This window comes from Macrobrachium nipponense, chromosome 48 (genome assembly GCF_015104395.2).
Source record: "Macrobrachium nipponense isolate FS-2020 chromosome 48, ASM1510439v2, whole genome shotgun sequence".
NCBI lineage: Eukaryota > Metazoa > Arthropoda > Malacostraca > Decapoda > Palaemonidae > Macrobrachium > Macrobrachium nipponense.
Window position 1 is genome coordinate 6,775,653 of NC_087223.1, and position 27,688 is coordinate 6,803,340.

The 27,688-nt window shown below is 44.7% G+C and overlaps 1 protein-coding gene across 1 annotated transcript in view; it reads left to right on the forward strand.

Moving 5' to 3' along the window:
* The window catches only part of LOC135205014 (uncharacterized), a 50,446-nt gene that overhangs the window by 15,168 nt on the left and 7,590 nt on the right, over positions 1-27,688 (forward strand). Inside the window, 5 exon segments of the mRNA XM_064235257.1 lie at positions 1,776-1,982; positions 2,169-2,338; positions 2,812-2,941; positions 26,148-26,196; positions 26,199-26,365. Coding sequence (XP_064091327.1) covers positions 1,776-1,982; positions 2,169-2,338; positions 2,812-2,941; positions 26,148-26,196; positions 26,199-26,365 — 723 coding nt within the window.

Below are 27,688 nucleotides of genomic sequence, written 5' to 3' on the forward strand. Positions count from 1 at the left end.
CCAAATTTGAACCTCCACGTAAGGCTACGTTTAGAGATTTAACAAGGAAGTCGTTATTCCTGGTCGCGCTAGCCTCAGCAAAAAGGGTAAGCGAGCTACAAGCCTTAGAGCATAATGTTGGCTTCAGGAACGACTCGGCGTTTTGTTCCTTCAAATCACTGTTTCTGGCGAAGAATGAAAACCCTTCGAAACCTTGGCCTAGAAACCTTCGAGGTAAAAGGACTTTTCGTCTTAGTGGGACCAGAACAAGAAAGGGCTCTTTGCCCCAGTTTAGAAGCCTTAAGTTCTACTTAGAGAGGAAGAACAAACTGAAGGGGAATAAGGATAGTTTATGGTGCTCAGTTAGAGATCCCAAAAGACAGATCTCAAAAAATGCTCAGGCGTTCTTCATCAAAGATGTAATCAAGGAAGCCCATTTAGCGTGTAAAGAAGAACAACTGGACCTCCTTAGAGTTAAAGCTCATGACGTAAGAGCAGTCGCTACCTCTTTAGCATTCCACAAGAACTTGTCTATACAGACTCTCGTGGAGTCAACTTTTTGGAGATGCAATTCAGTCTTTGCATCTCATTACTTGAGAGACATTCAAGTGACGTATGATAAATGCTTTACTCTAGGAGCTTACGTATCTGCGGATTCGTTGCTGGGACAGGGAGCTGAACCCAATCCTTTTTAGTTTTATTATGTTAGGGTTTTTAATGGTTTTTGGTGCGTTTATTTGGTCGATTGAAAGAGGGTGCAGGAGTTGACCCCTTTCAAATCGTAGTTCTAACATGTTAGTGTGGTCAGGTGGTCGGGATTGGTTGTTATGCTTGTAGTGTCTTAGTTACCTAAAGCTCTATCATGTAAGAGGGTTAGCCCCCGTTGGTATGATACAGGTCAAGGTTCTGCCATGTAAGTGGGTCAGCCCCCATTGGTACGATCCAAGAAAAGGCTCTGCCATGTAAGCGGGTAAGCCCCCATTGGCATGATCCGAAAGGGTTATCAGTCGCAGGTCTCATCCTCTCTGAAACTCTGGTGGCAAGCAGACTCATAGACAGTATCAATGAAGTCTTCTTCCATATCAGGTAGGAACCAAGGTTGTTTTTTTAATATACCTACAACGTATGTTGTTTCCCCGTTTTTATATTCATAAATATTTATTATGTAACTGTCTCTTACCCTCCACCAAGGGTGTCAATCAGCTAAGTATATATCTGCCGGGGAAGTTGCATGTACAAAAATGATATTGTTAGTATACAATAAAGTTTTTGTACATACTTACCCGGCAGATATATACGATTAATGGCCCGCCCCAGCCTCCCCTCAGGAGACAGGTGGAAGAGAAAAATCTGATAAGAAAACGGGAATGGTTCCTAGTCCCGCCACCCAGCGGCGGGAGTGGGCTGGTCACCTGACCTACCTGTCGCGTGTGCCGCGAGTTTTGAATTCTGTCGGGACGTCAGAGACTATAGCTAAGTATATATCTGCCGGGTAAGTAGTATGTACAAAACTTTATTGTATACTAACAATATCATTTCAAAGTGAAACTGCAAGGTTTTCATCTTGTTACACCTTTGACCAAAATTTTATATCCTATTCCTGTCTCTAGTGTTAGAACCATTTTTCAATGTCATTGCTATTTCTGAGAAGGTCCTGACTGACTTTCCTCTTGGGTAAAAATTGGAAATGCCCAAAATTGCCTTGAGTACTTGCCATGATGGCATCTTTTTGCACATCTAAAGAGACCAAGGTTATATTTACTTAATATACTCTGACGTCAATGTTTTTCTTCCAGCCAGCTTACAATGAAGCCCTGATAAAAAAAGACTTCTCACCTGGTTTTGTAGACAGCCATTGTCACCTGGACTTCTTATTTGCCCGCACCAATCATACTGGATCGCTTGCAAGCTACCGCCTGAAATGTAAAAAGACAGAAGAAGCTTTTCCTATCTCATTTGAAGGCTGCATAGCCGTCTTTTGTGAGCCAAGGACTTTCCGAAGGGTAGGAACTTCCTTTTCATCCTGTTGCGCCTTTAAAACCTTTCACTCTCAATTTCCCTTTCAGCACTGAAGGACGTCATAGGTCCCAGCTTTTGGGTTTTGGGCTAAATGTTGTATTTTTCATTCCACTCCCAGTCTGGTTACGTATTTATCATGATCCCCTAATTTTATGCATTTTACTTCGTAGGTATCGTGGTGGGAAGAAATAATCTCTGAGTCTGATATTTGGGGTGCTTTCGGCTGCCACCCACACTATGTCAGTAGATTTTCCGATGCAGAAGTAGTCTACCTGAAGCTAGCTCTTCGGAACGAAAATGTTGTAGCGTTGGGGGAGATTGGACTCGATTATTCAGAAAGGTAAGTTGAATTGTCTCTGGAAAATCACATGAGCAGTCAATGTTAAAAATAGAGATGCTTATCAATAGCTAATGAAATTTAATTATCTCTTATCTCTCTCCCTTCATGATCAGTACCTGTAGGTACCACTTACAGTAGCAGGGTTAGCATGATGCCCTATAGATGGTACAAAGGTTCTGCATAGCTCATTGCCTTTTAATTTTCATTAGCTCACTTTTGTGTGTTCCCATTTTGTTAGCTTCATCTTCTGCCAATTTTAATGTCTGAAAATATCCTTTAGGTTAGCCATTCAAGAACCTATAATATTTACCCGGTGGTATTGTATTGCATAAAACAGACGAGGAGGAACACTTGAGAAAATTCTAAATAATTGTTGACGGGACAGATGAACATGGAAATTGCAAGATTAAGCCATTGCATGAAAGGGTCCCAGTAACTGTCTAAATGTAGTAAAGGGGGAATCTTTGTTGCAGGAACAACGAGTCTTTCACCCTGCAAAAAGAAGTGTTTAAGAAACAGTTGATGATTGCTCTGGAATACAAAAAGCCAATAGTCATCCATTGCCGTGATGCTCACAGGGATTGCATTAACATTCTCAAAGAGGTATGTATTTGTAATTTCTTTTCTGTACGGGGCTAGTGCAGTCAGTGCAGCTCAAACAGTGCACTGTAGGCATTACTTAAGGTTCATTGCAGCATCCCTCCGGCCCCTAGCTGGAATCCCTTTCATTCCATTTTCTGTCTCTCCGTTCACATTCTCTTTCTTCCATCTTGCTTTCCACCCTCTCCTAAGAACTGTTTCATAGTGCAACTGCTTTGAGGTTTTCCTCCTGTTACACCTTTCCAAGCTTTCTACTCTCAGTTACCCTAAAAGGGTAGAGAGGCCAAAATTCTTTATTATACTGCAGTATAGTCTTTGTAATGTCTTGATTTCATGACTAAAAAAACCCAACTAAATCATGATATTATTGCTTTGCTGATGCAAGAAGCATTTGATTTTGATAACAACTTGTATTATTTTGGGGCAAAGTTAGTTAGCCTCTTGTTAAATGTTTTTGGATCTAGATGGCTCTTAAAAGGTTCTGGGGTTTTGGTACTGAGGACTCCTGTGGAATGGAAATTTGGTCCAAAAAGGCCTTTTGGCAACAAAAAATATACCACTACATTTTTTTAACAGAGTCCATTTTAAGTTTGGTTACATTAGTTGAAATTACCAAATATGTGCTAGAATTTTGCACCTCTTGTGAAAAGGGGACATTGATATTTGATGAGGTATGATTTATTAAATTGCTGAATTTAGACTTTTTTTTTTTGGTAATTATAAACATTAAATGAAGGAAAGGAGATTGCATTTTGGTAGGGCTTCATTTAAAGGCATTTTTAAAAATGAGCCTTACCCCTCTCTCCATTATATAGCTTTTACTTCCATGCCAGCCGGAGTTTGACATTGAAACAAAAAATGAGAGCACTCAGTTTTTCTGTGAATATCCTTCTTCCATCCATCTATACCTCCCCCCATCCCCCACCAGGGGACGGATAGGTACAAGCACTATTAGCTTGCAGTCTGTTTCTGCTGCTGGCTTTGGCAGGAGTTTGACAGAAGCACTTTTCTTTTTTCTGTAGGTTTGCTCTTTTATTTTTTTTAATATATTCATTCGGTACAATCCCTTAAGGTAACAGTTGCCATAATAGCCATTATTCCAGTTTTATTACCTTGAGGATATGTTTTGCTTGTGGAAAAGTTTTGTTTGGATAACTATATGATCGTAATTGAACAAAATGCAGTACAGTGACTCCCCCCCAATATTCATGGACTCAACTATTCAGTGGTTTCTCTATGGAACATATCTACCCTTTATTTGTAGAAAATTTACCTATTCGCTGGATTTTTCACCGAGAAATATTTGCTAAATAATGTATTATTTGAGGTGAATCTTACCTACTGTTAAATTAGTAAGGTGTTGGTGCCCTCGTCTGTATGTAGCCCGAGCCTAGGACTGCCCTGCGATAGTTGGAAACGTCGGTTCTCGGGACGATGGGATTCTGTGCCCTCCAACACCTACTTCGCCCTTTTCATGGTCTGAATCTCATTTAAAGCGTTTGCCAAAGGACCGTTAAAGAGTTCACATAAGGACCGTTTTGGTAAGCGTTAATGCTCGCTCCGTAGGCGCATTCTGTCGTCTTCAACACCTAGTTTGAGGTGTTAGCATGCATAGGCTTAATAATATATGATATAGGTGTAGACATTTTATTTAGATGATAATGTATCTGTAGCGAGTTTTACACGTTTAGATATGTCGACTTGGTCGACTGTTTATCTCTCATGTTTTGGTTATTCTAATTCTTGTATGCTGGCATTTTCCTTTTTCTTCGTAATGCTTGTGTTTGTTCTTTGCCTACTTCCTCTTCGGCTATCGGCAAATCTCTTACTACTGCCTCGATTAATGTTTCTCTTTCAAGTCTACACTGTCTGTAGTATCTACAGTTCTCGCCGTGTTAGATATTCTAGCTTCAGAGATTTCTTACTCAGTTTCATATAGGAATGCTTTCAAGTATGTAAGATTGCTTTCGGACGAGGCGGGAGCGTTGTTGTAACTCCTCTCCCACCGCTTTCCACTTTTGGCGCCTCGTTCTCTCTCCTCCTGTCGACTTGTGCGGACTGCGGACCAGGGTTCCCAGGTATATGATAATTATCGTACGAGTACGGTAATTTGACCATCTGTATGATAAACGATTATTAATCAAAATACGATAATTTGAAGAGATTTGGTACGACAATTTGGTCTGATGCATCGGGGAACCCTGCTTTGGACATTGTTGACTTGTGTGAACGCAGTTGACTCGTGCTGAGTGTGGACTTGGCCGAGTCCCAAGTCTCTTAAACTGTCTTGTTCTCAATGAGTCGTCGTGGATTCGATACAGCACTCAGCTGTTGTCACCTCTTATCGACAAGTGTCGCTTTTTGTTGCCAAGGGTTGCAGAGAAAGAGCAATCCTTTAAGCTCTTTGTTTACCTCCTGTCGGCAGCTGTCTCCTCCCGTCGCCCGCTGACGGAAGAAGAGTTTGAATGGAGTTTGAGGAACTCGTTTGGGCCTGTCGGCGTTTGTTGCCACAATACGCCTTGCTGTATCCTCATTTTGTTGAGGATAGAGGCCACATAGAGAATATATCTTAATTGTCTTAGTTAGCGTATTTTGGCGCATTCTAAATAATGGAGAAAAGAACCTATGCTTTCTCCAATTTGAGAGCATTTCGTAACTTTTCTCTTCCTCAGACACAATCTCCCTTTGTCTGCCTTGGCTTGTCGTCTTGTCTTTTAGTCATGGAGAGCCGAAGGCCGGCTTTTGCCGTACAACGCTTATTGGTCCTTTAACCGTCTTTAATAGGAGGTTCGCTTTCTTTCTCTTTCCTGTGGGGAAATGAACTCGAGACTGACAGACATGCTGATGGATTTTCAGTCTGCTTGAGTTATTACATTTTATATATGTTGCCTCGTCTCGGCGACTTCTTAGAGAGGTGGAGACGCCAACCCAGCGGGAGTTTTAGCAAGGAAACAAGTAACTAAAACAAGTACAGTGTTCCCCCCGTATTCGCGGGGGATGCGTACCAGACCCCCCCCCCGTGAATAGTTAGAATCCGCGAATGTTTGGAACCCCTATAAAAGTGCTAAAAACAGCCTATTTTGTTAGTTAAAACTTAAGAAAAACCACTAAAAATGTTCATACTTGGTTTTTTGTTCATGCAACTTACCTGTCAGATATATAGTATAGCTGATAATTTCCGACGACCGACAGAATTTAAAACTTACGACACACGTAGTGGGGGAGTCAGGTGGTTAGTAACCCATTCCCGCGCTGGGAGGCGGGTATCAGGAACCATTCCATTTTCTATTCATAATTTTTCTGTCGCCGGTGTTGTGAACATCTGTTTACAGCACCTCCGTCTGGATTTGGAAACTTTTTGCTACTTGAGTATCCCTTTTGGTTCTTTTTTGGATTAATTGACTTGGATCGGTGGCTAGGCACACGTTATTAGTGGATTGATTTGATTTTGGTTTGGATTTCTCTTGGATAATATGTCAGGGTCTAGTACAGCTAGCGCTAGATTTTGCTCTAGGACTGATTGTAGAGGTAGGCTACTGAAAGCTTCAGTAGACCCACATACGGTATGTAAGAGTTGCAGGGAGCATGAATGTGTGTATGAAAGCCGTTGCAAGGAGTGCGAAGGATTAACAGATTCTGAGTGGAAGGTGTATGATACCTATCTTAGGAAACTTGAAAAGGATAGGTTAAGGAGGTCTTCCTCCAGGAGTGTTTCAGGTGTGCAAGAAATTAATGTTTCTCCTGTTCACCCTCCTTCTGTTAATGCTCCTAACCCTGTAGTGTTGCCTCCGGGCCCTGAAGCAGTGTCAGTAGAGAGTAATACTTTGTCCTTAATTTTGGAGTCGATTCGTAATTTAGAATCGAAAGTGTTGGCTCTTGAGAGCAAAAGTGATGTGCAGAAGTGCAGTGATACCCCTTGTGTAGTGGAGGGTGCGTCAGATCGGCCTCGTTTCGCCTCTAGGCCTGGACCTCTGCTTGACTCCCAGGACCTGGGGAGGGAGCATGTCGAAAGCCGAAGGAGGGTTTACAAGGAACCCCCACCGATCTGGCGTGCCTTCGGCAGTTACTGATGAAAATCCCCAGACTGCCAGGGAGCGTGCGCGTGCACGTCTCCTCAAGGAGTGTTTTTCGTCATCGGAGGCTTCATCCCCACGTAAAGGGTGGAGTTCTCGCGGTGCTTCCCGTCCGCTGAAAAGGACGGCGCGTGTTGTTGACGCTTCACGTCATAGCTCTCCGAATCTGCGATCTTCTCCTGACAGTGCGTTCGCTGCTTTTCCGCCGCAGAAAAGGCGTAGAGAGTCTTCGGACTTGGACTCGGGTAGTTCGTGCGAGCGATACAGTCGCGCTAGAGCTCGGGAGGAGGCCGTACCTGGGAGGAGGAGGGAGGCGTCCCCTCGCCGCTCTCCTGCTCACAGGATCAGTCCCTCCCCGGAGCAGGAAGTTTCGCCAACCAAGAGGATGATTCAGTCACTGCAGCAGCAACTTCAGGACGCTCTTGCTTCTAGAGAGTCTCTTCCGCGTCGTAGAAAGGATGAGAAGCTTCCTGTGAAGAAGTCAAGACCTTCTCTTTCTCCTCGCTCGCCTCTCTCTTCGTTCGAGTCTCCCTCTAGAGTTCGTTCTGCTCCCCAGCAGCTCTCTAGAGGAGGTGAGAAGTTCGTTTCTCGCTCTCAGGATGAGATATCTCCCGCTCGCAAGTCTTCGAATGTTCGCAAGCGAGCGGTGGACGCTGAGCGCGCTTCCGTGCAAGTGGAGCGCGCTTCCGTTGCCGCCAAACGCGCACCTGTGGTTGATAAACGTGCACCAGTGGACGGCAGCCGCGCGCTGGCGGCCGCTCGGCGCGCGCCAGCGGACGCCAAGCGTGCACTAGTGGACGCTCGGTGTGCGCCAGTGGACGCCAGGAGTGTTTTTGTAGATGTCGAGCGCACCTGTCCGGCGCCAAACGTTGATTTTGGACGCCCAAGTGCGCGCTGGTGGACGCCAGTTCCTCACCAACGCAAGTTCAGGTGGAAGAAGGAACCCTACCTGTTAGTCATTTTTCTTCAGAGTTTCCTCCTACTTCTCCAGTTTCTGAGGAAGGAGTTAGCGATAATTTAGTCGAAGCAGAGGAAGAGCAGCAGCCAGTTCCTGTCTCATCAGAACTATTAAGTTTTTGATGCGTCTTCTGCAGTCGTGGAGTTTTGAGAAACATTTCCAACCGGAAGCCCCTCGTACTCCCCCTTCTCAATTTTCTTCTTTTAAAGCATCGAAGGCATCGGGGTTCGTTAAAATGAAGAAGTCGCTTTCCACGAAGCAAGCGTTCCGGAAAGTCCATGAGTGGATAGGAGAGAGGAAAGCCTCAGGAAAGTCCTCTTTGGCTTTACCGCCATCAAGACTCTGCGGTAAAGGAGGCATGTGGTATGAGACGGGAGAGGACGTTAGGAGTTAAACTACCAGCCTCTGCTCAGGGGTGATTTCGGGAGCATCGTGGACGCCTCCAGAAGAGCCCTTCCCTGTCTTCATCAAAAGTCACTTGGACCCATAACGAGTTCGACTTCCATCTAAAAGGCCTCTTCAGGACTCTAGAGGTCTTCAACTTTCTCGACTGGTGTCTTGGAGTTTTGGATGCCAGGTCAAGGAGTTCTGATACTATTAGTCTGGGGAGCTGTCCAGTGTACTTTCTTGTATGGACAAGGCCGTCAGGGATGGTTCTGAGGAGTTGGCTACTCACTTTAGCTCGGGGATTCTCAAGAAGAGAGCACTCTTCTGTAACGTTCGCAGCCAAATCCGTCTCTCCAGCGCAAAAGGCGGACTTGCTTTTCGCTCCGTTTTCAGACCAATCTATTCCCCCAGACTATGGTTAAGGACATAGCATCGAGCCTTCAGGAGAAGGCCAACGCAAGATCTTCTGGCTCAGTCTTCTAGAAGACCAGCAGCTGCTTCATCTTCTGGAGTTTCGTTTACCAAGAAACCGAAGCCCTTTTCGTGCTGGATCTTCCTCGAAAACAAGCCTCCCGAGGAAGAGGCTCTTCCAGAGGAAAAACCCCTGCTCCGTCAAAGAGTAGGAAGTGATTTGGAAGTCCTTCAGACGCCGGTAGGAGCCAGGCTTCTTCTGTTCGCGAAAGCCTGGGAAGGAGAGAGATGCCGACCCTTGGTCGCTAGGATGTTGTGAGGAAAGGGTACAGGATCCCGTTCTTGAAGTCACCCCCGCTATCCACAACACCAAAGGATTTGTCTCCCTCTTATCGAGGAGAGAAACAGAAAGTGCTTTTCGATCTGCTGGAACAAATGATCGAGAAGCAAGCGGTGGAACAGGTCTTCGACCTGGAATCTCCAGGATTTTGACAACCGTCTGTACCTGGTGCCGAAAACATTCGGGGGGGTGGCGACCCGTCCTCGATGTCAGCAGCCTAAACCTCTTCGTCATAAAGAAGAAATTCAAGATGGAGACGCCTCAATCTGTGCTGTCAGCTGAGACCGGGGGATTGGATGGTCTCACTAGACCTCCAAGACGCGTATTTTCACGTCCCCATCCATCCCCAATCAAGGAAATACCTGCGATTTGTCCATGAAGGGGAAGGTATTCCAATTCAGGGCACTTTGCTTCGGTCTGACCACAGCGCGATGGTTTTCACCATTCTGATGAAGAATGTGGCAAGGCTGCTTCATCTGGAGAATATAAGGATCTCTCTCTACCTAGACGACTGGCTTATTCGAGCTTCATCGCGAGACCAGTGTCTGGAGGACCTGCACACGACCATGTCGTTAGCAAAGTCCCTGGGGCTTCTGGTAAACCTCGAAAAGTCGCATTTGACTCCTTCTCAATCTTTAGTCTATCTGGGGATTCAGATGGACTCAGTGCTTTTCGGCTTTCCGTCCCAGGGGCGACAACTTCAATGCTTGGAAAAAGTGGGCCACCTTTCTGGGGAAGGAAACAAAATGCTCGGTTGAGGGAATGGATTGAGTTTGCTGGGGACCATTTCCTCACTGGAGAAGTTTGTTTCTCTGGAAGGCTGCACCTCAGACCTCTTCAATTCTTCCTAGCCAACAGTTGGAAGAACAAGCAAGATCTGGAAGGAGGCGATCTTGTGTTTAACGAGAGAGGTGAAGGATCACCTAAGTTGGTGGTCAGATCCACGGAAGCTCGCAGAAGGGCTCTCCCTCAAACTTCGGAACCCCGACCTAGTGTTGTTTTCCGACGCGTCGTCACGGGTTGGGGAGCAACACTAGGAGGGAAAGAAGTGTCGGGCACCTGGAGAGGGGAACAGGTGCCCTGGCACATCAATCTGAAAGAGCTGTCAGCGATTTACCTGGCTCTCAGGTTCTTCCAGGAAGAAATATCCGGCAAAGTCATTCAGATCAACTCGGACAACACCACAGCACTGGCATACCTAAGAAATCAAGGGGGAACTCACTCGCCTTCTCTGTTTGCCATCGCAAAGGAACTCCTTTTATGGGCGAAAGCGCAAGAAGTCACTATCCTGACAAGGTTCGTGTCAGGAGTACAGAATGTTCGAGCGGACCTTCTCAGTCGACGAGGACAGCTGTTGCCGACAGAGTGGACCCTTCACCAAGAGGTTTGCCAGTCGCTGTGGGACCTGTGGGGTTGTCCGCAGGTGGATGTCTTCGCAACTTCCAGGACGAAAAGACTTCAGCTGTATTGCTCCCCAGTTCTGGACCCGGGAGCAGTCGCAGTAGACGCCCTACTTTGGAGTTGGTCGGGTCTAGACATATACGCTTTTCCCCCGCTCAAGATCCTCGGGGAAGTGATGAGGAAGTTCGCGGCATCGGAAGGAGCGAGGATGACACTCATCGCCCCCTTCTGGCCGGCAGCCGACTGGTTCACAGAGGTGATGTCCTTCCTGGTAGACTTTCCGAGGACTCTGCCCTTAAGGAAAAGATCTACTCAGACAGCCCCACTTCGAGAGGTACCACAAAAACCTCCCCGCTCTGAGTCTGACTGCGTTCAGACTATCAAGAAGTGGCCAGAGCGAGGGTTTTTCAAGACCTGTGGCGAAGGCGATTGCCACCGCAAGGAGGCCCTCCTCAATCGCTCTGTACCAATCGAAGTGGGCTGTCTTCAGATCCTGGTGCAGGAAGAAGGGCATTTCCTCCACCACAACCTCTGTGAGCCAGATAGCTGACTTCCTTCTTTATCTGAGAGAGGAAGTGAAGTTGGCTGTTCCAACTATTAAAGGCTACAGGAGCGTGCTTTCTGTAGTCTTCAGGCACAGAGGACTCGATTTGAATCAATAATAGAGACATTCATGATCTCATTAGATCTTTCGAGACTAAGAAGGTCATCCAGCCTAAAGTACCCTCGTGGAACTTGGATGTGGTGCTCAAATTTTTGATGTCGAGTCACTTCGAACCGCTTCATTCAGTTTCTTTCAGGAATCTGACGAAGAAAACGATCTTCCTAACCGCTCTGGCGACGGCGAAGAGGGTTAGCGAAATCCAGGCCATTAGCAAGCAGATTGGGTTTTCAGACAGTAATGCGATTTGTTCTTTAAGTCCCACGTTCTTAGCAAAGAACGAGAATCCTTCCAACCCGTGGCCGAGGACCTTTGAAATCAAAGGGTTGTCAGAAATAGTGGGAAATGAACGTGAGAGATTCCTGTGTCCTGTCAGGGCTCTAAAGTTCTATCTGCAGAGAACTAAAGCTTGCAGAGGTTCGTCTGACAATTTTGTGGTGTTCAGTGAGGAAGCCTGATATTCCTATGTCGAAAAACGCACTGGCGTTCTTCATCAGAAGTACGATTAAAGAAGCTCATGATAAGTGCAGTGATAGTGATTTGAAGCTTCTGAAAGTGAAAGCTCACGAGGTGAGAGCTATTGCTACTTCGGTAGCTTTTCACAAAAATATGGCGCTCAAAGATATTTGAATGCCACATTTTGGAGAAGCAATTCGGTGTTCGCTCACATACCTGCGGGAGGTGAAAGTGACATATGAAAATTGCTTCTCCCTCGGACCATACATTGCTGCAGACACTGTTTTGGGGGCAGGAGGTTAACACTCATCCTATCCTTTAGGGATTAGGGGGGTTTTTGGGAACTTGTGTTTTATGGTTGTGGGGGTGACCGCCTGGGGCGGGTCTCCCTTCCATTAGCTTAGTTAAGTGGGATACCTTTGGTAAACTAAGCCAGGTGGTGGTATTTTTGTCTCGTTGCCCTCATTAGTATGGTCCATGGTCTAGTCACGTCGTGGTCTCGCCCCTGTTGACAGATCATCTGGAGTGCACCAGCTTCATAGGTCTCTACCTTGCTGGCAACTCTAGCAGCACAAGCAGACTTACGTGGCAGTAATCACGAAGCCAGCTATGCTAACAGGTAAGGAACCAAGATATCAAATATCTGCATATATGTGTTTCCTAAATCCTCTATTCTGTCTCTCCCACCACCAAAGGTGGGATTCAGCTATATATATATCTGACAGGTAAGTTGCATGAACAAAATGATATTGTAATGATACAATTAAGTTTGTTCATACTTACCTGGCAGATATATATAATTAATTACCCGCCCACCTCCCCTCAGGAGACAGTGGAAATAAAAATTATGAATAGAAAATGGGAATGGTTCCTGATACCCGCCTCCCAGCGGCGGGAATGGGTACTAACCACCTGACTCCCACTACGTGTGTCGTAAGTTTTAAATTCTGTCGGTCGTCGGAAATTATCAGCTATATATATATTTGCCAGGTAAGTATGAACAAACTTAATTGTATCATTACAATATCATTTTTAATAGTTTTATTACAAAAAGTGCATTTTATGATGAAATTGATCACAAAAACCAGGAATTTGTGGATATTTCTCATAGAAAAATACCGCGAATGCGCGAATTTTCTGTGAATAATGCGGGGAAACGTTCCCGAGAGAAATCCGCGAATGTGTGAGTCCGCGAATCCGGAGAACGCGAATACGGGGGGTCCACTGTAACTCTTTTCTGATGCTGCAGGGTAATGTCCTCATGCTTATACTGACTCTGTTTGGAAGAAGTGAGAACACTTTCGCTTCCTGTCTGATTATGCAGTTTGGGATTATCTATTGGTAGTCTTATTTTATACCTTTCGGGGATAAGTGCAGATTCAGGTTCTGGGATATGGACAGTTGCAGCCTCCTAACATAAATGGAGAGACTTGGGACCAGCATGTTATATGGTAGAGACGGTGAAGGGCAGTTGTGATTTTTTGTGACTGTCCTCCACTGGTTTATTGTCCTTCTTATAGCTTCCCTTGTCTTCAGCAGAGATCTCTTATAAGTCTCTTTTAGTAGGGGATTGTACATAGAGGGAATGATGGTCCAAGAGTAATTCTTTAGGAAGACACCCATAAGTAATTGGAGATATTCTTGGACATTTGGAGACTGAATAACAGTAAGTGTCTGCCCATATACTTGTTGGTTTTCTAGCATGGTTTTAGTGCCTTTCCAAAGAATGGTCAGACTTGTGGTACACATGCAGAATGTATTCATTCCACTTACCATACATCCAGTCATGCAAGTTCCTTCAAAGGGTTTTTACTAGAAGGTATTGCTGTTCTGTCCACTTTGGGTAAGTGTGCAGCCCTCTGTAAGTTATGTCAGGGACTTGTTGCCCATTGGTAGATGGTGTTGACTTTATGAGCAAGACACTTCTACTGAATCAGTTATTCAAGTTAGCCCACTCTGTCAACAGTATTCCAAAGGCCAAGGACCTGTTGCTTCTTCTGGCCCAATTTCTATGCACTATATTGTTAATTCTTTATATCCCCATTCTTATCTATGGGGATGATATTTAATTATGCATGCTTGTCGGTCAAGATGAATAGGCATGTGCTGCTTGAAGATTTTAGACCGGAAAGAAACTTCCTATATGGTAAGGGCTTTTCCTCATTAGGAAACATGGCCGTATGGGTTATTTTCAGATAATCATGCTCAATTAATGTATGGTTTCAGCGTAAGAATTATGACTTACAAATAACTTTAATTAAATTTGTAAGTAATCCATACCCAACTTTGGCTCTAGGACTGTAGGAGGGGCTTTAACCAGGAATCGTCCATTTGGTTCTTAAACCTAAGTCCAAGTTTTGGTCTTTTCCCTCTGTCTTGCACCGCAGAGTTTAACTAGTGTCATTAACCTTTCATGCAACATAGAATGGTCAACTACACCTGGTAAAACTTTTTAGATGTCAGGGCAATGGAAAGACATCAGGATGCTTAGCAGGTTTATTCCCGGTCAGAAACAAAGTCTTTGTGGGAAGTTTGCTGCTTTGAGTGAAATGAAACAACATATTGGTTTGATCATCCATCCTGTGGAAGGACAGTGCTTTAGCAATTGGGGATTCAGGATGAACAACTGCCTACAAGGGCCCTGACATCCATGAGTTTGGCACTTGGGTGGATTTAAGGAACACTCATTTAGCTTCCTAGCATGTAGATGAACAGGGACAGCCGAATGATTACTACTACTTTGTTGGCCCTCAGGCTTGAGCAGTGGATGTTTCCTTAAATTTTGCCTAATTCAGACTCATAGTCCTGCCCCTTGTATCTACTCTGAATTCTATTGAGCAATTTCATGTTCAAGAATTGCTTATTCTCCTGTAGAGCCCTTGTAGCCTCAGGGCAAAACTTTTCAGAATTTCCAATGCTCTTGGTAGATGTCTCATAATTCCGTTGAGAAGAAATCAACTTTACTACACAATTCCATACAGTTCCATTGACGTAGGCATCTCCTTAACTGCTTGGAGAGGTTAGAATGTCCCCTCCCAATAATAAGATTTTCAAGTTATCATAGGATCTGTCCTTAATTTAAACTGCCATGGCCTGGGTCAGAAGCAGGTTGTGTGTGTGGTTGCTGAGGGTACCATTCTGGAGGAATTTTCAGCACTGGAGCCTTGTAGACGTCAATGTTTTCTGTTTAGAGGAGATAAGACTTTTCACTGTCTACATCCAAGTTATCGTTCCATACGTATTTTCCTGTATTGCATCAAGTACTTTTAGATCTTGCTGAGGACCAGCACTGTAAGGTGTTGAGATTGAAGCCCCTTCATCTCTATATCAGTCTCTCTCTGGAGTTTAGATGCGGGACTAAACTTTATCTGCCTTAGAGCTGAGGGTGATGTTAAGGCTATGCTTTACAGTTCCCTGTAAGAATTCCAATCTAACCTCTTGTGGGGGGGCAGCAGAAGAGGAAACTTCTCTATCCTGTTGGGCATTTAGTTTAAAGGTTAAACCTAGAACATTTTTATCATCCTTTTAGAGACCTTGAACATCTTTGTCAAAGGTAAATGCTGGAAGAGGCAAAATTAACCTTTGGTTTTGTGGTTTTAAGAAAAACAGATGTGGTCAAAGGTTAGCCTGGAAGAGGCAAAAATTCAACCTTTTGTTTTGTGGTTTTAGAAAACCTAGAATGTATTTGTGAAGGTTAAGCCTGGAAGAGGCAAAGTTAACCTGTTGTGTTATGATTTTTAGAAACTTTGTCAAGGAACACAAGGTCCTCTGTGACATAATGGATAGGCTAGTGTATGAGAACTAGCTCCATATCTTCTACCTTATTGAAGTTAAACATTCATAATGTGAGCAGCAGTTGCAACTTCATTTAATGTTAAGTCGATTTGTTGCTCCAGAATAGGATTGATGTGTCACAGTAGAAGTACAATTCAGTTTTTGCCTGATCACTGCCTTAAGTATACAGAATTGTGTTTGAAAACAGTAAAGCCCTTAATCCGCTACTAGTAGTGGGTAGTCTTTTCCTGAACCAAAAAAGAGCAATTCTTTAGGCTCTTTTGTTTAAATCCCGGGGTTTTGATATTCTGGGGAGCGTGAAGGTACAAATTTTGTATAGGAGTGTACCTTTATACGTATTGTAGTAAAGGTATTCATTTTAAGTGACTCGTTTGATAGGGCTTTTGGACCCAGGCACAGGGGTCCCTCATACGGGTTGCATTTCATGGTGGCTGAATCGAAGCGGTTTTCTCCGCAAGGCTACTCTTTGCTGCATACGTATGAGAGCCTTGCTCCCTGAATGGAATCCAACTTCTGGTGGTAGTAAAATCCACCAAGGATTCCAGATCAGGTGAGAATGTTTTGGGTTTCGTATAAGAAACCTTTAGCTTGAATGGCTGAGCGGAATTTTGTCTAGCTGCACTACCCACCATCCTCTTCTTAATGTGGGAATCAGTTAATTTAACAGTAGTTAAGATTCATCTCAAATAATATAAATTTTCATAATAAAATTTATTATTTGGATACTTACCTACTGTTAAAGTAGACCCACCCAGCCTCCCCACAACTTAGTGGGCTGTCAAGGAGAATTCTGACAAGAGCTAAAACATTCAAAACACACCTGGTGGAGAACAGGTAAACTAGACAGTCATCCGGTAGTCATTCGATTTTTTGTTTGTTTGAATGCCGACTCGCCTAAGCGGCCGGAAAGATATAGCTAATTTAACAGTAGGTAAGTATCCAAATAATAAATTTTGTACATGAACTTCCCTGACAGATATATACTTAGCTATAGTCTCCGACGTTCCCGACAGAATTTCAAATCTCGCGGCACACGCGACAGGTAGGTCAGGTGGTTCTACCTTACCCGCCGCTGGGTGGCGGATGTACGAACCACTCCCGTAAGCTTGTCAGATTTTTCTCTGTCGCGGGAACGATAACAACTGTTGTCGGTTCCTCTCGATAGTTTTTCGATTCTCGCTTGCCTGGAGTTTAATTTGGACTTCTTTTGGTGACGTATTCGCTTTGTTTGGCTTGGCATACGCTGATTGTGGACCGGTTGATTTTGAGTTTGATTTTCTTTAACGATGTCTGATCTAGAATCGGTAGTTAAAACTTCGGTGTTGTTTAGGGTTTGCGTGAATGAAGGATGTAAGGTGAGGTTGCCGAAAGCTTCGGTAGACCCCCACACGGTTTGCATGAAATGCAGGGGGAATGATTGTGCGTTTGCTAACCCTTGTAGTGAATGTAAGGGATTGAATGAAGAAGTAATAAGGCTCTCTCTTCTTATGTTAGGAAGTTGGAACGTGATAGAGTGGCGTAAGGCTTCCTCTAGAAGTTTCTAGCAGATCTAGAATGAGTGAGTTGGATGTGGATCCTAATAGTACTAACGTAGAATTAGAACCTTCTTCCCAAGTTGCAGCCCCGGCTCCCGCACCGAAGCCGGAGATTCGCCTTCGGAGGCGGCAGCTCTGAAAGCCAAGAATCGTTCTGTGGATCAGAAAGATTCGTCAGTTGGAAGGTAAGGAGAGTGTTAGTGATCAGTGCAGTGTCCCCAGTGTTGTGGAGGGTGCGTCTGACCGGCTCCTTAGTGCCTCTAGGCCTAGACCTCTTCCAGACTCCAGTTCCAGTGGAGTAGGAAAGTCGAAAGCCGCAGGAGGGCTAGGGAGAGCCCCCACCGGTCAGGCGTCCCCTCGGCAGATCCTGAAGTACGCTCCCAGGCTGCCTCGGATCGCTACAAGAAGAGGACTCCTACGCCAATGCTTCTCCTCTTCGTCGTCTCCCTCTCCGAAGAGAGGTTGGAACTCCCCGGATGCGTCGCGCCGTTGAAGAGGGCTTGGAAGGCTCCTGCAGTCCTTTGGCTTCTAGTCCGGAGGTTTTCCCGGAAGAAGAATCGTCGGTGGAGGCGAAGAAACACAAGAAATCCTGTGATCGTTCTTCTTCTCGCGCTCCGCGCTCGCGCCTGCTTCCGAGGAGAATTAGAAGATTCTCCTACGAGAGTACTCGCGGGACTTCAAGCTCAGATCACGGCGCTAGCAGACTCTCTAGCAGTTAGATCACGTAGGAAGAAGGACGTTTCTCTTCCGATCAAGAGATCTAGGCGCCGCTCTTCAGAGGATCGTTCTCCTTCATATGGGGAGGTTTCGTATGAAGGTGGGGGCTCGCGTGAGCGCCCTCGCTCGCGGGAGCGCCCTCACTCGCGTGAGCGCCCTCGGCTCGCCTGGCTCTCTTTCAATTTCAAGGCGCCAAACATCGGTAGGACGCTCTATGGAGAAAGAAGTTTTTTCTCCAGATTGGATTCCCGCTTCCGGTAAGCGCACTGCACCTGCTCATCACGCGATTTTCTTCAACTCCCTCGCGTGAGACTTCTCCTCAGCAGCCTCAAGATTATAGAAGGCGCCCTTATACAAGTAAGGTCGTTCTTCTTCCAGATGTCACTCCTCGAGTATCGGATCGTGACTTCTCTCCTGACAGGCATCTAGAGTCTGGTAGGAGTCGTGTGCATGATAGACGGCCTACTGTTAGCCGCTCCCCGCAGGGTAGGCGCCAAGAGCCTACTGCACATAGCTCTCCTAGTAGGCGCTCGTCTTTCTTTTTTAAGGCGTCATACTCCTGATTATTCTCCTAAGGGCAGACAACAAGAGTCTTTCAAGCGCCCTCTCCGTAGTAGGCGCTCCCGCTTCTAGGGCGCACTTCTCCTGACGTTTGTCTCTTGGTAGGCACCAGGAATCCCGGAAGCGCCCTTCTCCAAGTAGCGCTCGTTAGTTTTGAAGCGCCCTTCTCCTGAATGTTACCCTCTTGTTAGACTCAAGAGTCTCGCAAGCAGCATTCTCCTAGTAGGCGCATTTCGCCTTCCAGTCGAACTTCCGTTGATCGTACGCAACTGGACAGGTATGGAGAGCCGCGCAAGCGCTCTGCTCTCGATAGGCGCTCTTCTCCTGGCAGCCGCTCGCCCCCAGGATAGGTGCATAGAGTATAGTATGGCGCTGCCTCCTCGTAAGCGCCCTGCGGATGTTTCCGAGAATTCTCGGAGTAGGAGACCCTTACCTCTCCTTCGGCTGAAGATTCCGTATACCTCGAAGAGGGAGTCTCATCGTATACTTCCCAGATCTTCTCATCGTTCTCCAGTGGATGTGAACTCTTCTAAGAGAGGGCGTTCTCCAACCTCTCGCTCAACTCCTGCTAGGATCCCTTCGTCACCTAAGGATCTTCCGCGCTCGCCTCACAAGACGTCCTAGAAGGGTTCGGATGAGGAACCGAACACTTCTGCTGCTGTCTCTTCTTACAAGAAGCTACAGAGCTACTTTTACTAGTTTTTGGGGATTCCCTTACGCCTACGGCTCCTCCTTCTCCTCACTCACTTTTTTCAACGGCGAAGACACGAAGAGTTCTTCTTGTGTGAGGATGAAGCCAACTCTTTCTATGAAGAAGGCCACTGAGGAGTTTTGGTTCCTGGATGGCTTCCAAAGAAGAAGCGGGGAAAACGATGTTCGCTTTTCCTCCTTCGAAGTTATCAGGACGCGCTGGTTTTTCTGGTACGAAACAGGAGAGCCCTTAGGATTGGGTCTACCGTCTTCGGCTGATTCGGATTTTTCGGCACTGGTAGATTCGACAAGGAGAACTGCCCTTAACTCTGCTAAGACGACTTGGGCAATGAACGAATTGGATCATTTGCTCCAAAGGTATGTTTAGAGTGCTAGAAGTATTTAACTTCCTTGATTGGTCGTTGGGAGTCCTAGCCAAGAAAATTGAAGTGCCAGAGTCAATTTCACCAGATGATCTTATGTGTGTTTTGTCTTGTATGGACAAGTCAGTAAGAGACGGAGCGAGTGAAATCGCCTCCCTTTATGGGGCCGGCATCGTGAAGAAGAGGTCGGTTTACTGTTCCTTCTTAACGAAGTCGGTCTCCCATGCTCAGAGGTCTTCTTTGCTGTTTGCTCCTCTGTCTACTCAGTTGTTCCCGAAAAACAAAAATCGAGTGCAGGACATTTCGAGGTCACTTTCGGCCAAAGCCACCCAGGACCTTTTGGCACAGTCGGCAAGAAAACCTCGCCCTTCCTTTCTACCAAGGCTAAGAAGGAAAAGGCAAGTGTTCGAGAACCCTTTCGAGGGGCATCTTCATCAAGAACCTCTACGTTTAGAGGTCGTAGACCTTCAAGAAGGGGTAAGACTTTCGCCAAGTCTGTTAAAGCCCCAAATAACTTGCAAGTCCTTCAAAAAACAAACAACGGTGGGCGCCAGACTCTTAGAGTTGCAGAAGTCTGGGCCCAAAAAGGGGCGGATCCTTGGACCCTTTCTATTTTGAGGAGAGGTTACCTCATCCCTTTCGTCGAAAGGACCTCCCTTGACGACCATCCCAAGGGAAACTGACGGCCAGGTACAGAGACCCATCATGAATCAAGCTCTCCATCTAGCAGTAGATCAGATGCTGGAGAAGGGGGCTATCGAACTAGTGACAGACCATCATTCATCGGGCTTCTACAACCGCCTTTTCCTAGTTCCGAAGTCCTCAGGGGGATGGAGACCGGTGTTGATGTAAGCGCCCTGAACTTCTTCGTAGAAAAGAAGAAGTTCACGATGGAACGCCTTCATCAGTGCTTGGCAGCGCTTCGTCCAGGGGACTGGATGGTTTCCTTGGATTTTCAGGACGCTTACTTCCACGTACCGATCCATCCTTCCTCGAGGAAGTTTCTCAGATTCATGATGGGGGGGAAAATTTTTCAGTTCAGGGCTCTGTGTTTCGGCCTCTCGACGGCCCTCAAGTGTCACGGGGATTTTGAGGAATGTGGCTCAATGGCTTCATTTGAAAGGGGTGAGGATATCCATGTACCTCGACGATTGGCTAATAAGGGCCACCAATTCAGAAGATCGTTGTTTGAAGGACTTACAAGTAACTTTAGAATTGACGAAGGCTTTGGGACTTCTCGTCAATTTCAAGGAAGTCATCACTAATTCCCGAGCAAGAGTGTGTGTATCTCGGGATACAGATGAACTCTCTGAGTTTTCGGGCTTTTCCCTCGCAGGAAAGGATAGCCCGAGGATTCGAGAGAGTAACAACCTTCTTAGGGAAAGAAGTATGCACAGTGAGGGAGTGGATGAGTCTGCTGGGGACACTCTCCTCTCTGGAACAATTCGTTTCCCTAGGAAGGTTGCACCTGAGACCGCTCAATTCTTTCTTCATCGGAATTGGAGTCGTCGTTCTCAGGATTTGACGTTCTCCCTGTCGTTATCCCAGGACATCAAGAAACATCTCTTATGGTGGACAGATCCCAACCTCTTTGCGAAGGGACTGTCTCTTCAATCACAGACCCCCAACCTGGTGTTGTTCTCCGACGCGTCGGACATGGGGTGGGGTGCAACTCTGGGAACCAACCGAATAAACGAAGTGTCAGGTACCTGGGTGGGGGACCAGGTAGCCTGGCACATCAACAGAAAGGAGTTGATGGCTGTGTGGTTGGCTCTGAAGGCTTTCGAGCCCAAAGTCAGAAGATCGGTAGTGCAGGTCAACGCGGACAACACTACAGCTCTGGCATACATCAGGAAACAGGGGGGGACGCATTCCTTCTCCCTGTACGAGACAGCAAGAGACCTTCTTCTGTGGGCAGAAGAAAGAGGAATCAAGCTTCTCACCAGGTTCGTGCAGGGAGAAAAAGGAATGTAAGAGCGATCTTCCTCAGCAGGAAAGATCAGGTCCTTTTCCCACAGAGGTGGGACCCGATCATCTGGATGTATGCCAGAGCCTGTGGAAGTTATGGGGCAGGCCACACATAGACCTCTTTGCCACGTCAAAGAACAAGAGGCTGGATCCTTACTGCTCTCCGATATCGGATCCAGAGGCATAGTACAATAGATGCTCTTCTTCTAGACTGGAACGGACTCGACGTCTACGCGTTTCCCCCCCCCTTCAAGATCCTGGGGCTAACTATCAAGAAGTTCGTAGAGTCCGATTCAACGAGAATGACCTTAATCGCTCCCTTTTGGCCGGCCCAAGAATGGTTCACAGAGGTACTGGAATGGTTGGTGGACCTTCCAAGATCGCTCCCGCTAAGGAGCGATCTACTCAGGACAACCCCACTTCGACAGGTACCACAAAAATCTCTCGCTCTCAGTCTGACTGGTTTCAGACTGTCCAAAGTTTGGTCAGAGCGAAAGGCTTTCAGCAGCAGCTGCTAAAGCAATCGCAAGAGCGAGGAGACCTTCCACCTTGCGTGTATACCAGTCAAAGTGGATGTCTTCAGACGTTGGTGCAAGAGGAAGAACATTTCCTCTTCCAGTACCTCTGTGACCCAAATTGCGGATTTCCTTATTTTCCTCAAAGAAGAATGTCATCTGGTTGTGTCAACTATTAAGGATACCGCAGTATGTTGGCGGCGGTATTTCGGCATAGAGGCTTAAATATATCCGATGATAAGGACCTGCATGATCTTATTAGATCATTTGAAACCATTAAGCGTCCTCATGTAGTACGAACTGGAATCTAGACGTAGTCCTACAATTCCTTGGATCGTCTAGATTCGAACCTCCTGGCTTAGCCTCTTTCAAGGACTTGACGAAGAAGGCTATCTTCCTTTTGGCCCTAGCTACAGCTAAAAGAGTGAGTGAGCTCCAAGCTATTGAGGGCAATGTAGGGTTTAAGGAAGATTCTATGGTATGTTCGTTTCTTCCAAGTTTCCTTGCAAGAATGAAAACCCATCACGCCCTTGGCCCCAGGAGCTTTGAAGTTCTAGTTTATCTTTTCTAGTAGGGGAAAGAGCCTGAAAGAACTCTTTGCCCTATGAGAATTATGACAAAGTATTTCCTTAAGAGGAAGGAACAACTAAGGCTAAATCAAGATGTACTTTGGTGCTCCGTAAAGGACCCCACTCGGCCCATGTCGAAGAATGCTCTTTCCTTTTTTCTGAGAAGCCTTATTACAGAGGCACATGTTGCCTGTAAGGAAGATCAGTTTAGACTACTGAAAGTGAAAGCTCTTGAGGTGAGAGCCCATCGCAACTTCGCTGCGATTCAGAAAAAATATGTCTGTGCGGAACTTGATGGAGGCGACTTTTTTGGAGATGCCAATCGGTTTTTTTCGCAAAAACCACTACCTACGTGATGTAAAAATCACATATGATAAATGCTTCGCCCCTTGGGTCCTTTCGTATCGGCGGATTCGGTGCTGGGGCAGGGAGCTGAAACTTATCCTGTGTAAATTTTTTATATGTTACCCTATTTTATATTGTTGTTTTTTGGTTGTCTGAAAGAGGTTGCAGGAGGCACCTCTTTTTGTCGTAATATTAACCCTTTGTATTTTGGTTATGGTGGTCTGGTGGGTTTTGGTCCAACCCCCCACTCCTTGCAGAGGTAAGTTGGTAAAGGATCTGTTTAGGTAAGCGGACAAGGTCCCTCTAACAGCATTCCGACTTGGATTCTACCACAATAGGGGATCACATATCCCAGTGGTAGATCCGAGAGTCTTTCAGCATCAGGTCACGTCCTAGCTGTAGCTCTCCAGGCAATGCAGGACTCAGAGATAGTATCTATGAAGTCTTCATCCTGAAAAGGTGAGAACCAAGGTTTTTATATCCTACAACATTAGTTGTTTCCGTCTTACCTGTATTATTGAGCTGTCTCTTACCCTCCACCAAGGGTGCCAATCAGCTAAGTATATATCTGTCAGGGAAGTTCATGTACAAAAAATGATATTGTTAAACTACAATAAACGTTTTGTACATACTTACCTGGCAGGTATATACGATTAATGGCCCACCCAGCTCCCTCAGGAGACAGGTGGAAGAGAAAAATGAGAAAAAACTGACAAGCTTACGGGAGTGGTTCGTACATCCGCCACCCAGCGGCGGGTAAGGTAGACCACCTGACCTACCTGTCGCGTGTGCCGCGAGATTTGAAATTTCTGTCGGGGAACGTCGGAGACTATAGCTAAGTATATATCTGCCAGGTAAGTATGTACAAAACTTTATTGTAGTTTAACAATATCATTTTTATGAAAATTTATATTTTCTTATCAATTTCATGAGCAAATGCACTTTTTGTGATAAAACTATTCAAATATTCAGGTATAAGCAATTTTAGAAGGTTTTTCTTGTATCTGAAAATATCAAAAAGTTCTAAGGGGTTTTAAGTATTCGTAGATTTTAGCTAAGCACAGGGGTCGATGTTTTGGAATGCATCCCCTGTGAATACAGAGGTTCACTGTAATTTTTTTTTTCTATTAGTGGTTTACTTTTGCACTGACCATCACGACAGTTTAGGTAAGGTTGGGTTGTTTCCCACGTTGGATGAAGGGTCAGCACCCCTGCTTTTTATTGCCTTGTCCTAGGCACTTTGTGTCCCACTCCCTCGTTCCCTGTTGACTGGACGTGACGGTCTTCCGAAGGTGCTAAGCTACCTATGTTAGTCCTTTTGTCTTCCTCATTGACTCAGCAGGGTTTTGGCATAGTAACCCCAACCTTCTTCTGCTGAAGGGAGCATTCTCCAAAGGGACCTCAACCATCTTCATGTTGAGGATCTTGTACCTGAGTGACAATCCTCCTAAGGCAACATTAAGAGCCTATGGATTGAATTCACTCAGTAAAACAAACATATTTTATACAATATTTTGTTGCTAAGTAGCCTTTAAGGGTTTGCTGATTTTCACTTTGCCCACCTCCTGTTTCAAATGTGGAAATCAGCTTTATGATGGAGAGGTAAGGTTCATCTAAAAAATATAAATACTTAATTTAAGATTTATTTTCTAAATATACTTACCTCTCCATTATATAAATTGCCCCTCCCTGCCTCCCCACATTCAGAGTGGACAGAAGTAGACTGCTGGCTAAAAGTGGCTGTACCTATTAGTCCCTTGGAGGGGGGATGGAGGAAGTTTATAGATAGAAGAAGGATACTCATCTGCCAAACTCCTGCTGGCGTGATAGTAAAAGCCATATATAATGGAGAGCTAAGTATTTAAAAAAGGGATTTTGACGAAGGAAAAATCTATTTCTGGGCTCAGCCTGTGTCGCTCCGTGAAATGCTTCCTTTAGTGTTCATTTCTAAGGTAAAATATTGCTATAATTACCAGAGAAAAACTAAAATAGTAATGCCAGAGTAAACTGGCTCGCTCACCTTTAATAAAGGTGTCGGTATGGTATCTGGGGCGAGTGGAAACCACTACCAGAGGTCCCTTGCCATTTAGATTCTCCCTTCCTCAATATCCCTCGTCTACAGAGGAGCCGATCCAAGGCCCCGCTACCCGCTACTACATTAAGTATGTATTTATATATTTTATTGTAACTTAATTGTAATTTTGCTAAATTATTCTTGTCTGAGCCTGTCCAAATATGTATATCTAATTTACGAAAGCTGTATCTCATCTGTGGGGGCTGTACTGCAGAGTTGCATCTTTGCAATGGCAAGATTTAATCTTTTTTATAACTGTATAAGGACATAGAGTGTCCTGCTGTCCTTTTGTGTAAATGATTTAGTGGTTCCAAGTTACGTATCATATAATAATAGGCATCATATATTGTGTTGTTTTATAAATCTATGATACCATTTATAAAAAAAATAGACATTAAAAGTTGCCAAGCTGGTTTTATTCTGATGTTATTTTCTAATTTAATTTTATTTCTTTGTAAATTATTTTACATTTTCTTTCTCTCCCTTCATTGTTTATTATCTGTTCCTTTTCATTTTTTATTTTTCCTTTATTTCTCTTTATTTTCTCCTTTCCTTTTACCAAATTCTTCTCAATTCTCAATCTTTCCTTGTTTTTGTGTGCTTATTTCCTGGGAATATTGTCGCCTGGTTTTCCCACGTCCCCAAAGTGGGGAAGGACTGCATTTTCATTTAGCTGATTTTTTTTTTTTTTTTTTTTTTATTGAGGGGGGGTGTCAAAGTTTAGATGGAGGTGGTTGGAAAGCGAAGGGAGGGGGGTTCCCCTCTTCTTTTTTTTGGGTGGAGGATTGAAAACTTTCTAAATATCAGGATTCTTTTGTATGTCGTGTTTGAAGTATATTTGTAGCTGTGTCCTGGTATGAATCTCTCTCTCTCTCTCATATATTCCTTTTTTTCTTTAAACCTCTTCTATATACCACACTAATCTGTTTAGCTGTAAGGACATTTAGTATAGAAAAAGTGCTGATGAAAATAATATCCATAAGGTTTTTCTTTTATCGTTTCCTTCTTTCTTGCGTAAATAGATGAATGATAGGTGGGTGGGCCATGGATTTAGCAGATAATCTTCATGACCAACTTGACTAGGGATGTGTCATGATGCTCCCTTAGATAAAATGATGTGTGAAGTGGACTTGAGCTTAGCTGAAAATTTTCATGTGTGGGGTTTACTGGAGGGTCTTTGTTATTTATGAGAAGGCCAGACTGACAATGGATTTAGTAAATGAGGGGCTACTTTCAAAATTGGAAAATGTTCTGTAAATCTCTTTGAGTGATAGGAAATCAGACCCCCATAGTAGCTAGTGGGCTCCTTTTCAAGATATAAGTTGTTCTATATCTTTTCCAGTGACATAACAGTGCTTCAACTTTTTCAGTTTGTACCCAAGGATCACCTGATTCATCGTCACTGCTTCACTGACAGTTGGAAGAAGCCGAGGAATGGTTGAACACATTTTCCAACTCGTACTTGGGCTTCACAGGATTAATCTTGCAGTCGAACAAGAGGGCAAGACTAGTTCGGGAGGTAGTACAACACGTTCCTCTAGACAGAATTTTGCTAGAAACGGATGCTCCTTACTTCCGTCCTTTTTCAGTAAGTCTTGTTCAACTTTTATTGCCATGACTATGAGTACGTACTTCATCTTTTGAATAAACTTGGTCTTTTTTTTATTACAGTAAGTTTTCTATGTGGCATCTTGATAAATCAAGGAAAATTCTACAGTTGATATTTTGAAACTGAACATTATTCAGCATAGCTATACCTGTGTTCTTTACTTTGAAATTTATTTAATTTTGTGTTCAATAAAGTGTCATCAAATATCTGTAATAAGTAGTATTACTTTACTATATTAGTTTGTGAGAGCTATCCAGTATACAATACATTGAGACACTTCTTGGCACATGTCTGTGAGACAGATTTACCAAATTTGTGGCTATGGGCTGCTCTTTGAGCAAGAGCCCATGCTGGCATAAGGCCAGTTTAATAAAAAAAAAAACAACAACAAAACAACAAAGGATGTGGATGTATGCGGCAAGGTTATCTAGGACAAGTTTAGATTCTCCCCATAAGGGAGTAGTACGTGTCTCTGTTCATATTCTCTTCCTTCCATCTTACTTTTGACTCTCTCCAAACAGTTTTTGTCATAGTGCAACTTTTAAAAGTTGTACTCTTGATTTCCCTTTTAGCGCTGATTGACCTCGTAGGTTCCAGTGCTTGGCCTTTGACCTGAATTTTACATTAAAACTTTAGCCCAAAGGCCAAGCGCTGGAACATACAAGGTCATTTAGTGCTGAAAGGGAAACTGACAGTGGAAAGGGTTGAAAGATGTAATAGAAAGAAAACCTTGCCATTGCATTGTGGAACAATTGTTAGGAGAGGGTGGAAAGTAAGATGGAAAAAAGGAAATATGAATGGCATTACAGTTAAAAGAAATGAAGGGGGTTACAACGAGGTGCCGAAGGGATGCTACAAAAAACCTTAAGTGATGCCTACAGTGCACCGTTTGAAGTGCAGTGATGGCACTACCCTTGTATGAGGTCCAACTTTAGGTTTCGTCATAGTAGAATAGGTGAGGTTATTTTGGTCACCACTCTTATTTCTTCATAGTGTTTCTTACAGCCCTTAAAAATGCAATCAACCTAGGTTTTAACTGATCAGGGAATTTTTGTACAAGTAACTTACCCAGCAGATATACTTAGCTATAGACTCGGTCGTCCCGACAGAATTTCAAAACTCGCGGCACACGCGACAGGTAGGTCAGGTGATCCACCATTCCCGACCGCTGGGGTGGACGGGGTCTGGAACTATTCCCGTTTTCTAAGCCATAATTTCTCTGTCGGTTTGAAACGGACAACACCTATTGTTCGTTCCTCCATCTTGGATTTCAACTCGTTTGCCGAGAATTTGGATTGGTTT